The sequence below is a fragment of the Trichosurus vulpecula genome, chromosome 5 (assembly GCF_011100635.1).
Source record: "Trichosurus vulpecula isolate mTriVul1 chromosome 5, mTriVul1.pri, whole genome shotgun sequence".
NCBI lineage: Eukaryota > Metazoa > Chordata > Mammalia > Diprotodontia > Phalangeridae > Trichosurus > Trichosurus vulpecula.
The window spans coordinates 20,897,354-20,912,621 of record NC_050577.1 but is presented as its reverse complement, the minus strand read 5'-3'; the positions used below and the strand labels follow the sequence as shown (position 1 = coordinate 20,912,621).

General features: G+C 42.2%; 1 protein-coding gene across 2 annotated transcripts in view; it reads right to left on the bottom strand.

The window, feature by feature from the left end:
* Positions 1-2,635: 2,635 nt before the first annotated feature.
* WIPF3 (WAS/WASL interacting protein family member 3) overlaps positions 2,636-15,268 on the bottom strand; it is a 72,242-nt gene continuing 59,609 nt past the window's right edge. For both annotated transcript variants that reach the window (XM_036761121.1, XM_036761122.1), the window contains exons 6-9: positions 14,609-14,758; positions 13,737-13,838; positions 5,989-6,065; positions 2,636-3,373 (exon numbers count right to left, since the gene is read on the bottom strand). In XM_036761121.1, coding sequence (XP_036617016.1) covers positions 3,350-3,373; positions 5,989-6,065; positions 13,737-13,838; positions 14,609-14,758 — 353 coding nt within the window. In that variant the 3' untranslated portion in view covers positions 2,636-3,349. The remainder of the gene's footprint in view (positions 3,374-5,988; positions 6,066-13,736; positions 13,839-14,608; positions 14,759-15,268) is intronic.

Here is a 15,268-nt window from a genome sequence, read left to right as displayed (position 1 = left end):
CGAGTCCTGTTCATGAAGGCTCAGTAACCAGCAGACCCCAGCTACCTTGGCTGTAGGATGGACTTCAAAGAGAGCACTATGGGAGGGTGACTTGCACACTGTTCTATATTAAGAGGCTCTTTTCCTACAAGTCAACTTTAAAAAGAAAAGTCTCTTCCATTCTGTAGTCACTGTGGGAAGTTTATAAGGAAGGGAGATCATTATCGACCATGACAGACACATGGCATGGAGAATAAAGACTGGCACTTTGGTCAGCCAATGAACATGTATTAAGCACAAACTGTATGTCAGGCACTGTGCTAGACACTGAAGATATAAATACAAAAAGTATACAATAACCTATACTCTTAAGAAGCTTACTCAATTGGAGGACTTTTTTAAAACTAGGTTCCTGAAGCCCTATTTAAGTTTTGAGGAACTAAACCATCCTTGGGAGGTAATGGGTTTCTCTTCACTGGAGATATTCAAGTGAAGTCAGATGGTCAGGTACATTGCAGGGGGAACTTATGCACATACAGGTTGGACTAGCTGGCCTTTGAGGCCCCATTCCACTATGAAATTCTGATATTAAAACAGAAGTACAAAAAATAGGCATGGTCCCAAATAAGATATATGAGAAGATTCCTCCTTTGAAGAGGTAGGAGGTACGGCGGGGTGGGGGAAGAGGACGTGGCATATATTTTGAGACTTTGTCAATGTATGGATCAGTTTTGCTGATTTTTTCCCCTCTTATTCTTTCTTTCAAAATATCTTTGTTATATGTAATGGCTGTGAGAGGGGAAAGTCAGAGGAATCCTGGGAGAAACTGAGATGCCAAAACAAAAGAGATTAATAAAAATGTATTTATTTTTTTTAAAACCCTAGAAGAACAGGGGAGGGTTTGTATGGGACCTGGGCAAGAGAGGGGCAGATCTGCCAGCTCAAGCCTGGTTGAGAGGGGGTATGGGTGCACATTGCAGATGGGCTCTTCTCAGAGTTCAAACATTTGAATTAAAAGCACTCTATTTCCAACTGAGTGTATGTGTGGGCACATGCATGTACATCAAGAATTGGTTTCCAAAAAGATGCTTACCTAGGCCTGTATTTCCCAGAGTTTCTGGTTCTGCACAAACACTATTCTGCCTCATCATGAAACTTGTCTACTAATCAGATTAAAATGGCCCCTTAATCGTCTGCACTGGGGATGGTCCTTATCTCCAACCATGGTACTGACCCTGATATTTCCATTCACTGTTAACAATTTCAGCAGCAAGAAATTGATTTATAAAAAGAATCCTTAATAAATATGAAATATATGTTAGACAAGGAGGGCCTCAGTAGCAGTAGATCACAGTAGCAATGAGAATCCTTGAGGTGGGAGACAGGGCAGAGAAAATACCCATCAGATGTCAAGACTGAGATTCTTCTTTGTACCATTTTATGATGTAAGATCCAGGCCCGTATATTGTCCCTAGCAACTGTGCACCCAGTGATTAGTGCAAGAGGTTGCTAATTCAGGGACTCTGACTATATCCAGTAGGAGCTTAATAAATGATTGTGGGTTTTTTATTCAGTATTTGCTTGTTGATTTGATTATATCTTTCCAGTTTCCAGAGATTCCAATCTAAAAATGGATTGTAGCTTTTTCTTTGCCTTTTAAGAATTCTATTTTTTTAGTCACATCTTAAATTAGACAAGCAGAGTCTCCCTATCTTCTTTCATCTACAAACATGCCAAGCACAGCCCACAGAGCTGCTCTCTGTGGCCACAGTCCTGTTCTGTGATGAAGAAAGAATTGGGGTCATGTATGTTCCCATGACTCCATGGCTTTAAAAGATGTAGGGTTGGGTATAGGAGAGGTAGGAGAGAGGAGAAGTTCACTAACACCATTAATTTGAGGGTAAACTGAACTCACTGGAAGGCACAGAGCTTCACTATAGTTTGACTCTTGTTGAAAAGGGGAATTTGGCCTGCTGGAGGAAGCCTGTACTTACCACGGAGGGAATGAATGAGGTAAGGGAGGGAGGAATTTCCCTGCATACTTCAATATCTACTTTTTTGTGAGGGATGGGCTGATCACGTGGCAGTAAATGTGGAGATCACCAATGGTCAGTTGACAGGCTCTGCCAGGATCCTCACTATATTTGAAAGCTCCCAACATTCCCTGTGGTGAATGAATGTATGGGAGGGTAAGAACCAGAAACACCCAGGAGGGTGGAGATGGGCTGGGAGTACCCACCAATCACAGATCACAGATCCATTCAAATATTGAACCAAAATGGACATTCTTCATTCTAAGGGAGTACTCTGGGGGCAGTATCACTGTCTCAGAACAATGAGGTGAGAAACAGCTGAGAACATCTCTACCACCAGGGAACAAAGTACAAGAGAGATCTCAAAGCTCATTAGGTACTGTAAGGAAGGGTGCTCAGAACCATATGCAGTGGGGTGTAAGATCTCTGAGGACAGGCACCCAAAATCTTCTCAGCACCCAAGCACATAATTGGCAAGTAGATATTTAAATGTTTGTTCAACTGAATAACTGGAAGGAAAAAGGTAACAGGCAGCCTTGTGAGTAGGGGTAGGATAACATGAGGTAGGACTGGCTTCTACTATTAGTAACCAGGTTAGAGAAAGAGCAACACAGTCATTGTTTGTATGGAAACAAAATTCCTTCTCTCCTTTTTTTATTAAGGGTCATATTTACACTAGACAACAAAATCCACATATTGAAAATCAGAGGAAAGGGGGAGAAAAGGTAGAGAGCCATGACATCCTGGTCATTCCGCGCTGACTGGTGGCATCAATTTGCTGTAATGTGGGTACGTTGCTTGTTCATCCATTCCATAAGGCATTTTTGGTTTCATTACCTAGCTGGCGCAATTAGACTATGAAATCGTGTCATTGACGAGTTGCCATGTACTCCTGAACAGGGGGACTAGCTAAAACTTCTCTAAAGATGATTCAAAAAATGGTTTTTTATAAAGACACTAGAAGGGCCAGGCCATGTGGCTATTTACAGTCATGGAATGAATACTGAACAGGGAGAGGAGTAGCTATGCTCTCTCCAATACCACTAATCAGGCTGGGGTAAATCTCCTCTTTGTACTGACTTGGACAAATGGGCTGCTGCACATCTGGGCACATTTCAAAAATAAATCGCTAAAATAAGAGACAGTTACAATACTGATTCAAAGCCTGTGCAAATGACCTAATTATAAATAAATAAGAGCTTGTGGCTGAGCTCATCTGTCAGATGAAAAACAGAAACTTGAGTTTGGTGTGGTTGCTGATGGCATTCTAGGGCAGATCCTCCATCCTGCTGTACAGACCAAGGCATTATGATGGGACTTTTGCATCATCTGTCTTCTTATCGTAGAGTTTTCACTGGTAACTGTAAAGATAATACAATTCTGAAGACTGTGGTGAAAATGGTTGTCTCACCTACCAGATCTGGTCAAAGGCTTGGAATCTGGTGTAATGGATCTTCCAGGACCCTTGAAGCCTAGATGCCGCCCTCAAGTTCTTTCAGCTCTAAATACTGGATTCTCTGATTCTTCAAATCCTGAAATGCCCCAATTCCAGGTATGGCTCTCAAAGGACTACCTGTTCCCTACCCAAAGAACACAAGGTGGCCTCTTGTAAAAATCTCGGAGGCATAATGGTTTTTTCCTGTTAACTCTCTGTGGCAGAGCTGAGTTGGGTTAGATAGTTCCAGAATGAATATGGCATCTGACTTTCTTTTTCTCATCAGAAATCAAACATGAATTTAAAATGAAATGAAATCACTGACAAAGTTGACTATGCGTGAGGAGCTCATGCTCCCCTAAAATTCCCTAGGGGAAAGCATTGGTCACCTTCAACCTAACTGGTAAGTGACTTGCCTATTCCAAGACAGACCTACTAGAAATGCGGGAGAGAAACTGATGCCATTCTGCCCCCTAGTTCAGTGCTTTCACTACTGAACCACTCAGGTTTGGGTGCATAAATGAACATGAACATCCCTTGGAGGCCCATCCCTGAGATTTCATGATTCAGTGCTTCTTGGTGTTACTCTGTTTCCTCCCCAAGGAAGCCTCTTGTGAAGCTGTTCTTAACAAGTATCCCATGATGCTGAGGACTTCGACATTTTGGGTAAAAGCTTCAAATTTCACCAGAATGAACCCTCAGTAAATCAGGATTCCAGCTAAACACAAAGAATGATTTCCCAGTTACAGGAATAATTAAATAATGAAGTAGGCTCCCAGAAGAGACTGAAATGGCCATTTTTAGGAACAAGACTAGTTCCGGCTCACCTGGATAAGGTACAATGACGTCTGGAGTCAAGCAGACCCTTTAGGGCAGCAGGGCCCCCAAGAGAGGCTTGTTGATGACAGCTCACATTTATAAAGCACTTTACAAAGATAACCATCCTCATCATTTCATGTTATAATCTTCTGTGATTAATACTGAGTAGAAAAAAGGAACTAAGTGCCTTCCAAATGATCTCTGAGGTCCCTTCAGCTTAGAAGTAGTGCAGCCTGAAGGACAGAGTGCGGAACCTGGAGTCAGGAAGGCCTGGGTAGGAATGACCTCAGGTGCTAGCTATGTGACCCTGGGCAAGTAATTTCATCTCTCTCAGACTCAGTTTACTCATTTCTAAAATGGAGATACTGGCAGCACCTCTCTAACAAAGCCGTGAATATCAAATGAGAGAATGCCTGGAAAGTGTCTTGTACACCATCAAGGAGAGCTCTATAAATGCCGACTGCTCTGGCCATGGTGCTGACTCTGATGCTGGAGATGGCACCTTGGACATTTCCTGATTCTAAGATCCTAGGGGTGGCTCTCAAGGGGCCCCTGGCCATGCTACTTTCCTCTCATCTTTCATCTAGCTTCTGGAGGGGTCAGCAAAAAGAACCAATGAGCTAGTGGCACTTCAATAACCCCTAGATTCTTGGGGTTGTCACAAACTCACAAAAGGAAAAAAAAAGGGTGAAATGCCAGAATAGGAAGGGACTGATGTAACATTTCCAATAATAACTCTTAAAGATGAGAACTGGACCTCTACAGTGAGGTAAAGGAAATCAGCTCTTTGGGCGTTAGGAAGCCCAAATACCTTCAGCTGGGCTAAGAGACTGTCCTGGATCACCCCAAGTACTTCCCCATCTCATGTCCCTTTGGGTCTCCCTGGTTTTCACTTGTGATCAGGAGCTACCCTATGATTTAGATCATAGATTTAGAGCAGAAAGAGACCAAAAAAACTCATCTTTATTCAATACCCTTATTTTACAGACGAGGAAATTGAGGCTCAAGGAGATGAAGTAATTTGTGCCAAATCACACAGCTGGTAAGTGGCAGAGCTGAGATCTGAACCCACACCCTCCAAATCTCCTCTTTCCCCCTGTACTATACTGTGCTACCTCTCCTGGGACTGAAATAAAGAATCCTAAAAATAATTATATAATAGTAGGCAAGCCTGGGCAGCTCTATAAGTTGCAGAGAATGTCCTCATCTGCATTCGTAAAGGCAGCTTTCTCCTCTGGGAGTTCCCTGTACTAGAAATCACAGGTCTTGCTCCTATCCCATAGAGTCCTCTTAGGAATAGGCATGGCATCCTACAGTATGCCTCAAGAGAACCTGGAAAGCCTTGTTTCCACAGTCAGATAGTAAAATCACGTGTTTCATGGACAACCTACATCAAATTGCTTCCCTTCCCAATAAAGGGGGAAGGGGAGGGAAGGAGAGAATTTGGAACTCAAAACTTGAAAAAATAATGTTAAAATTGTTTTTACATGTAATTGGAAAAAATAGAATATTAAATTAAAATTTTAAGAAGAGTCTATCTCCTAAAAATAAAATAAAATCTTGTGTTTCTCATCTTTGTTTAAGATCAGTGACTTTTTTCATTGAGGGAAAAATTGAGGAGAAACTTTTGACTTTTGGGAGAAAATATATGCTGGCTCATTCTCTGGCACCCTGGCACCAAAATTCCAGCCCTGGGCTTGACATTCAGAGACCTGTGGTTACCTGAGCATTTCGACCCTTGGTGTCCTCATTGCCTCGACCAGTTGCCTCTGCCGGGAGCCAGGAACCTGGAGCTGGACCTGAAAACAGTAGATGTGATTAATTAATCAGGATTAACTGGCACACCAGGGGGCTCAGGACAAAGAAATGTTTACAAAATCAGCATCTACAAGCAAGAGTAGCAAAGTCACCAGTGGTTATAAGACCCCATCAACTGAAAACCTTTAAATTAAGAGGCACTGGAGTTGGAGTCAGGAACACTTGGGTTCAGGTCCTGCCTCAGACACTTACTTGCTTTGCTGTGGGACCCCAAACAAGCCTCTGCACAGTTCTAGGTCTCAGTTGCCTCATCTGTAAAATTTGGGGTGTTGGAAATGATGATCTTTCAGGTCCCTCCTGGCTCTAAACCTACAATCCTGTGAGTTTCTTGGCCTGGGTAGTCACTTTTTCATCCACAGTCTTAGCAGCAGACACACTGTCTAAGGAGGCAAAAGCTCTTGCTTCTCTAAATGTTTTGTAAATGCTTTCTAAATGATCATTGAATGAATGAATGCATGCATGTATGTGTGAAGACTACAATAAATAATCCAGCTCTCCCTGCCCCTAATAATTCTTTTTCAAGCTTCTCTACATCATAGCTCTTTTAATCAAGGTCTGCCTGTCTCTGTCTCCCAAATGATGTCAAAAGGCTGTGAAATTTGTTGTCATTCTTCTGTCATCCTCCTAGCCACTGGCTTTGTTCAGATCTGAGTTCCATCTCTGGCTTTTTTAGTCTCTAACTCCCTCCCAATCCAATCAACATTTACCAAGCACCTACTACCTTCCAGGCACTGTGCAAAGTCCCTCCCAATATACAGTCATTCCAAATGGGCTCCACTGATGTCCTTCACCACAATTCAATAGCAATTATTAAGCACCCATTTTACAGAAGGAAAGGCAGTACAGCCCAGTGGCTAGGGAGATGACCTCAAAGCCAGGAAACCAGGTTCAAGGCCTGCCTCTGACACAGGCTGGTTGTTTAACCTTGGGCAAGTCACTCTCAGTGCCCCCAAGTGTGCTCAGTCCTGGGGACACAAAAACAAGCCAGTCCGTGCCCTCCCGGAGCTTACATGCCGTTAGGAGGACACAACCTATAAACACAGATACTTAAGTACAACATATGTACCAAACAATACAAAGTAGTTTCAAGAGTGAGAGAGCACAATAGGTGAAGGGGGTGCTCAGGAAAGGTTTTGTATAAGAGGTGGCCCCTGAGGAAGGAAACAAGAATTCATCGAATGCCTACTACGTGCCAGACACTTTGCTGAGCACTTCACAAATATCTGATCCTCACAGCAGTCCGGCGAGAGAGGCATTACTATTGTCCCTATCTTATGATTGAGGAAACAGGTAGACGGTGGTGAAGTGACTTGTCCAGGGTCACATCTAAGCTGTGCTGCAGAGTTGTGGAAACCTTTCAGACGTGGGGATGACCTGTGCAAAAGCCAGGAGGTGAGAGTTCTCATTTCGGTTTAATTCTTTTAAATTCAATGATCACCTCAGCTGTGAATGATTTAGCTATTCTCAGCAATACAATGATCCAAGACAATTCTGAAGGACTCATGATGAAAAATGCTGTCCACTTTCAAGAGAAAGAACTGATACAGTCTGAATGCAGAGCAAAGCATACTTTTAAAAAAAATTTATTATTCTTGTTTGTTTGTTTTTGATCTGTGTTTTCTTTTGCAACATGGCTAATATGTAAATATGTTTTGCACGACTACACATACATAGTCGATATGAAATTGCTCACCTTCTCAGGGAGGGGGGCACTGAAGAGAGGAAGGGAAAGAATTTAAAACTCAAAATTTTAAAAAAAGAAATGCTAAAATTGTTTTTACATGTAATTAAAAAATAAAATATTATTTAAAAAATAAATTTAATAATTATTAATCCAACAACTAATTGTGATTCCAGAGGATTCATGAGGAAACATATTATCTCCTGATAGAAAGGTGAAGGACTCAATTGAGACACACATTTTCTGGACATGGCTAAAGCAGGGATTTGTTTTGCTTGACTATGCTTGGTTGTACAGTGGGTTTTGTTTTTCTTTCTTTTTTAATGGGAGTGCAGAGGGAGAGAACAGAGATTTTTGGTCATTGAAAAGAAATAAAATTTAAAATATTTTTTAAAATTGATTTTAGTTGTGAATTTCAATTTTAAAAAAGAATTTGAGGGGCAGTCAGAAAGGAGATTCGATATTGTGTACAAGAAACTGCCAAGAGGTTCATTCAGTTGAAGTGTAGCTAAGCGCATGCTGGGGAATAACGTCCAATGAGCCTGGAAAACAGGCTGAAGCCAGAGTACGGATTTGGGGGAGGGGGGGAGATTGGAGGCAGGGAAGGCTATCCCTAGCTCCTTATACCTGGGGATCTTTCCATAGCACAGGAATGACTCTTAAGTCAGGATAAGATATCGATACTTTGTAAATGCATCTCTTTTTATGCCTATTTGTTCTCTTTTCCTCTTTAAACATTTCAACATCATCTTGGTGAACCAAGGGGTAAAGAGATCTTAAACATTTCCATCAAGATAGAGAGGTGCAGAGCCCCTACCCTCCCCCCACCCAAGACAGAGATCAGGGATGGAGGGAGTGAGCTGTTTAAAGCTCTGGAAACAGAACAAAGGAAACACCTAGAAGCCACAGAGAAGAGACAACAACATACCTCCTAGTAAATACAAGCAGAGGATATGAGCATGTAATGTGTGTGTGTGTGTGTGTGTGTGTGTGTGTGTGTGACTAGTATTGAAACAGGACAATGAATTCCTCAGAGGTAAGATGACATTGCTTTCTTGACCGTGAAGAGTCCAAATCACAAAGGAACCAGGTCAGTAGTGAGCCGGGGGCAGGAAGAGACACGGAAGTGTTAGCAGACTGGAATAATCAAAGATTGGCTTTGTATTAATCTAATAGCGTCTAGCACTGGGATTCCCAAGGACAATCACTCACATGCTCACTGAGTCTTGCCAGGGGCTGTTCATGTATCTCTTTCCCAGCTCCCCACCAACCCCCATCCTGAATTGAGAGGGTGAGCTCATTTCTTAAGACCACGAGTATCAGTTCATAGTTGATTTTACTCCTTCCTTCCTGCTGAGGATAGGAATAACACAACAGAGTCTGTTAACCATAGTCCTTCAGGGTAGGAGTGCAGGGTGGGGGAGTTGGGGTAGCTAGCCTCCATTTCCACCAAAAAGTAAACTCCAAACAGTGGGCCCAGTTATAACAGGAGGGCTCTGCATAAGGAAGAATTTCCTGCCTCTAAACTCCCTAAAACATTCAAAGAGATTACAGGATATCTGAAGATTAAGAATCCCCTTTCCCAGAATGGCTTAGGACAGGGGTTCTACTAACTTAGATTCTGTGGACAGATGTCAAGGGGTCAGCAAGCCTGGATGGGAAAAATATGACAACTTTATTTTTACTAACTCTAACTGAAATTTAGGATTTTCTTCAATTATTTAAAAACATGATTCTGTTCTGAGACCCCTTCTTCACAGAGGTCCAGGGGCTTTACTAGATTGCCCAAGGGGTCTATGCCACTGAGGAGGATAAACAAAATGACTCATTGCCCTGTCCTGCTCTCATCAGTGTGTAATTTCCCAAAGATATAGCAGTCAGAAGAACCAATGAGATGAGACAACTACAACAAACTAAATTAAATTAAAGAAAGTCAGAGTAAAAAGGCTTGTTTTTCAGTTTGGGACTCCAATACTCTAAATAGATGGGTGATCTCATTGACACGGCTTTCTTCTCCAATGACACATCCCTCAAGCAATCCCACATGGCCCCCAACCATCCCTCCTGGCCCATCTTGTGTGACCTCTGCCCAGGAGATCATCACAGGAGTTCCAGCCAGTGTAATGGGGGGGGTCCTCCTCACTTTCTCATGACATAACAAAGGTTCCAGTGGAGCTCATGGGCCTTTGATCCTTCCTTCTTTCCCACAAAACAAGCTCATTTTTTCCCTTGGTGACATCTTTAACTCCTGGCACATTATTTGTTTGTAATGTGTTGCTGCCTCTTCACACCCACCAAGAACCTTCCATTGCCAGCTGGGTAAAACTTTTTTAATTCTTCGGAGACTTTAATTCTTTGGAGCGTTCGATGACTCTCCACCACACTAGCAACTCATGAAGTAACGTCTTAGTGGTAGTATGATAAAAAAAGCATTCCATCCTATCTTTCTGAGTTCTAATGTTATCATTATCAGCTCTATGACTTGGACTCTCTAAATGGTCTGTGGCTCCTTCTCAGATATAAGCGACAGCCTCTCCACCTGTCTTAGCCAGTGGCTCTGCCGTTACTTTGAAGGATCTGTGATCTGATCCATGCAGGTAATGACCTTCTTCTAAGGTAATCCTTCTCCGAAGAATAATGATGATCACAGCTAAGTTTGCAAAATACTTTACCTATGTTATCTTATTGATCCTCACAACCCTGGGAGAGACATGCTGTGATTGTCCTCATTTTACCGATCGGGAGACTGAGGCTTAGAGAAGTCAGGGGAGTCATACAGCTAGTATCTGAGACAGGATTTGAACTGAGGTCGTCCTGATTCCAAGTCTGGCATTCTATCCACTGAGCCACTGGCTTCTCTTCTACTGTGACTCTTATCCATGCCCTCCCATAAATCCTCCACAAGGAGTCCACCCAACATGCTGGGGACCTACCCTAGCAGGGCAAAATGAAACTGCCATTTCCCAAAGGCAATCCAGCCTGCTCTCTTCCTCCTGGCCAATGCTAAGCAAGCTCAATGTCCATGTATAGTGCCTGTCCAAGATTCATGTCTTGAATGACCCAACTCTATGGCTTCCCCATCCAACTGCACATCACATTCTGGATAACAAGCATTCTCCATCCATTTGGTTTTTCTTGTGTGGATAGTTAACGTAAATTCTTTTGAGAGATTATGAATTTTATTTAGGAGGTTGTTCAGTGTCATAGGCTTTGATGCAGTCAATACTGTATCATTTAGAAGAAGAACTGGAGGACCTTTTTCTTTAGAAGGAGTTCCTCTTCCATCTGGACTCTGTGTGGTCAAAACTATTCTGTTATTATATACGTAAAGGAATCTTAGATTTTGAGGTATCCTCAGCAGACACTTTGATGGTGAAGTTCCTTTAGGTGACATTTTGGTTTATTAAATACTTAACAGTAATGGCCTTTTGTATTTTTCATCTGTTTGTCTCCTTTCCAGGTTCATCCTTAAATGCCCGTGGGTTAATTTGGTGTAGTTGGATTTCTCTACATTTGTTTTACTCTCCATTGCTTCTCACTGTTTTCCCATGGAGTATTTCCACTGTCTTCCTCAGTAAGCTATTACATACCACTTTAATTTTATTTAATTAATTTTATTTGCAAACCAGTGTACTTCATACAGTGCCTGGCACAAAAGAGGTGCTTAATAAATGCTTACTGACTGACTAAACCAGTATTATCCTTGGTTCTATTTCCTCTGACTTGGCAAGGAGACAAAATGTTTGCTGATAGAGGTAGTTTCTGGGCTCTTCTGAACTCTTTGGTATGGTGACTGAATTTTATCAATTGAACATCTCTAGGATGTGGTGACAATCTACATTAAAATCTACAGTGTCTACAACTGGTTTAAATACTTAATATATGCAAACTGCTTTGGAAACCTTTGTTGCTGTTCATGATCCCATTTTGGGTTTTCTTAACAAAGGTAGTAGAGTGGTTTGCCATTTCCTTCCCCAGCTCATTTTATAGATGAGAAAACTGAGGTAAATAGGGTTAAGTGACTTGCCCAGGGTCACAGAGCTTTTTTTATGGGTGATATCTTTTGATTTGTACATAAACTGGATTGAAGTGAGGCAGAGTTGCACGGTAAGTGTCTGAGGCCAGATTTGAACTCATGAAGATAAGTTTTCCTGATTCCAAATAAAGAGTTCTGTGTTCTATGTTGCCCCCTAGCAGCCTTAGAAAAATTATGGAGAAGAATGATGGAACTGCCTCAATTGTGGATCCTATCTTTTCCTTTTCAGTCTTTATTTTAATTTGCTATTGATTTTGATCTTTGGTCTCACAAGTCTAGAGTTTACCATTTAGACGTTAATTAGGAAGTGACTGATCGGTAACGAGCCTTTCCTGCCTTCCAATAGAATCAGTTTCCATTGTTATGATGCTATTTACTGCTCCCCATTTCCAGAGGCTCCAAACTCTTCTTAAGACAAATGTTCATATTAGAGTCATGGAGCTTTTCTATTGTCTACAAATTCTTGGCTTCTCTCATCTCTCACTCCTGCATCACATTTTCCAATTTATTTATTTTTTTGCAAAGCAGTCAGCGTTAAGTGATTTGCCCAGGGTCACACAGCTAATGTCAAATGTCTGAGGCCACATTTGAGCTGATTTCAGGGCCAGTTTTCTATCCACTGTGCTACCTAGCTGCCCCTTTCGATTTATTTTTTTTTGCCACCTTCCTCTATACCAACCTTTTTATTAAATACATCAGTATTGACATACATGTATCTGTGTATATGCGAGTACATATAAATATACAGATGCATATACATATGTATGTATGTATGTATGTATGCGTGTATCTCTCTCTTACTCTCCCTTCCCCACTTGGATGCAAGAGAAAACCAACTTTGCCAGGTCCATGAAACGGAAGGAAACGGTTTCTCCTTGGAAGGTCAATGACTAATTAAAGTCCTTTATAAGTTAAGTCCTATATTCATTGAGATACAGCCTGGTGTAGTAGATACAGCAATGGAAGTAGGGTGGTTTTATTACTACTGTGTTAAATATAATACACACTTGAGAACCACATAATTAAAGTTTAGTTTCATATGCAACCCTCTTTTTCTGTTCTTTGTATACTAAAATGTTCATGTTTGTTGGTGATGTCTATTAAGTTTATAATTAAAAAGAAAACTGGAATTAAAGGAAAAAACCAATGAATTTGGGGTCAGAAGAGGGTTCGAATCTTGGCTCTGACCCATCCCAGCTCATGACCCAAGACAAATCATTAGACCTCAGTCCTCATTTGTAAAAAGGGGATAATAAAACTTGTAGGGTTACCTCACAGGGCTGTTGTGGGAACAGTGTTGCAGACAGACCTCAAAGCAGTTATATAAATGTGGGTCAGTATTTATCAATAAGAATTTATTGCAGTTTTATTCTGCAGAGTAGCACAAGGAAAAACCTTGGTATCAGAGCATCTGAATTTGAACCCCCAGCTCTGTCCCCTGTTAACTATGTGGCCTTGGGTGTGTCACTTGACCTCTGTGGGCCTTAGTTTCTGCATTTGTAAAATGAAGGCCTTGTACCAGATGGACCTCTAAAGAAGACCAAGGCTCCTTCCAGCTCCAGATCTGTGACCACAATGCTACAAGAGGCTGACTTATACACTCATTATGCCGTCACACAATATTTATAGGCAAATACACAAATAGGTGAGAGATCTGTGCTCTCATCAGCCAGGGAACTTCTGGTGTGGGAACTCCCTTCCTAACTTGCCTGTGATTTCATAGTTAAGAGGAAGTTGCCAATTGGCTTGAGGCCCCCAGAGCTTAAATGACTCACCCAGAATCACACAGCTCATAAGTGGTCTTATCTAGGATTTGAACCCTGATGCTGAGCCTAGCCTATCATGCTGCTCCTACCCATTCTTACACTAACTTCAGAAAATCTGAGAATGAAAAGGTATCCTTTGTCTCATCAATGAGAGATGAACTATACTCACTTTTGGGGACCTTGCTGGGATACGTCTTCTGGCATGGCTTGTATTCGTCGGGAGGAGGGAAGTCTTCTACCGAATGAAAAGTAAATTTGGACTCAAAGTCATCTGGACCGAGAAGAAGAAACAATGAGAGATGTGCCAGTTAATACAGTCATGAACATTGAGTCTGTTTTTACTCCAGGGAATAAACTCCCCAGGGAATGCATCTGAGGCTGTAAACTCTTCTCTGCTTCCTTTTGCTTAATCCCAGGGTTCATACTGAGAGTGAACACTCATTTGGGGCATATGAAAGACAAAGGAAGGGATGGGGAGCCAGCATCCACATATAACCCCTCCCCTCAAATGTGTAGCTGTGTGTGTGACATTCCAACACAAATAACTTTAAAGTGATAACATTTAAAGTTCAACTGCTTCCAACAACAAACATTTCCTAGACAGGGATAACTGAGTGGCGTCTGGCACCTCTGAACTGCCCTGATAACTCCTTACAGTGGACACAACTCCAGGCTTAATGGGCTCCTGTTATCGCACAGTCTTTGCCTCCCCAAACTTCTCATGCACATTTTAAAGGGTGGCCTTCCTCTTTGCACAATGCTAGCTTTTCACAGTTGGTGTGTCCCAGATGATCCTTCTGCTTGGTACAGATGCCTCTGGGAGGTGATTTGCTACCAGCATAGCAGAGCAGGCACACACATTTTCATTTTTATAATTGCCCAGGGCAGTGGGAATAGACTTGCTTCCAAAAATGTCTACTTAGTAACCCTCAGAGCCCATGTAGCATGACTTAGCTTCCCAAATCCATCAGAAAACAGAAAGCCTAACTGAGGGTGCTAGGAGAGATAGGTGGGCTGCCTATCTGGGAGCTGGCAGGTCACCTGTGATATGGAAGTTTCCATTCTTTAAAGGGGCTCCAGGTTGTGGTGTGCCCACCCAGGCCAGGGCCTGCTGACTTTTGCTGGACAGCTCTGTCGTGGGGGACCTTGCTGGGGGGGCTGGAGGTGGATTCAGCTTCCCGCCACCAGTACCTGTGGAAGAAGCAGATGGAGCCTTAATATACCCAAGTGTGATATCAAAGGAGGAGGCTAACAAAGTTTAAATGACTTATCTAGGGTTACACAGCTAGTACGTGTCTGAGACAGCATTAGAACTCAGGACTACCTGATTCCAAGTCTACTGCTCTATGCACTGCGTCAAGAGAGCTTCAAGGAGAAGTGGATAGTGCCACCGAGCCCTGAAAGAAACTCAGAGAGGAGGAGGAGAGGCCTTGGGGAAGGTGGCTACGGATGATGCAGGTGAGTTTGGGATGAACTAAAGGTCTAGTTTGGCTGGAATCCAGGGAATGTGAAGGGGTTTAGGGTCATAGAATCTTAGGTCTAGAGCCCTACACCCTCATTAATGTGAGAAAAGATTGGAAAGCATTAATGGGACTGGACTGCAGAGAACCCGAAATGGCCAAGCTAAGAGGTTTGTATTTTCTTCTGAATGCTACTAAAATGTTGTTTTAAATTCAGCACAGTGCCTTGCCCATCGATGCT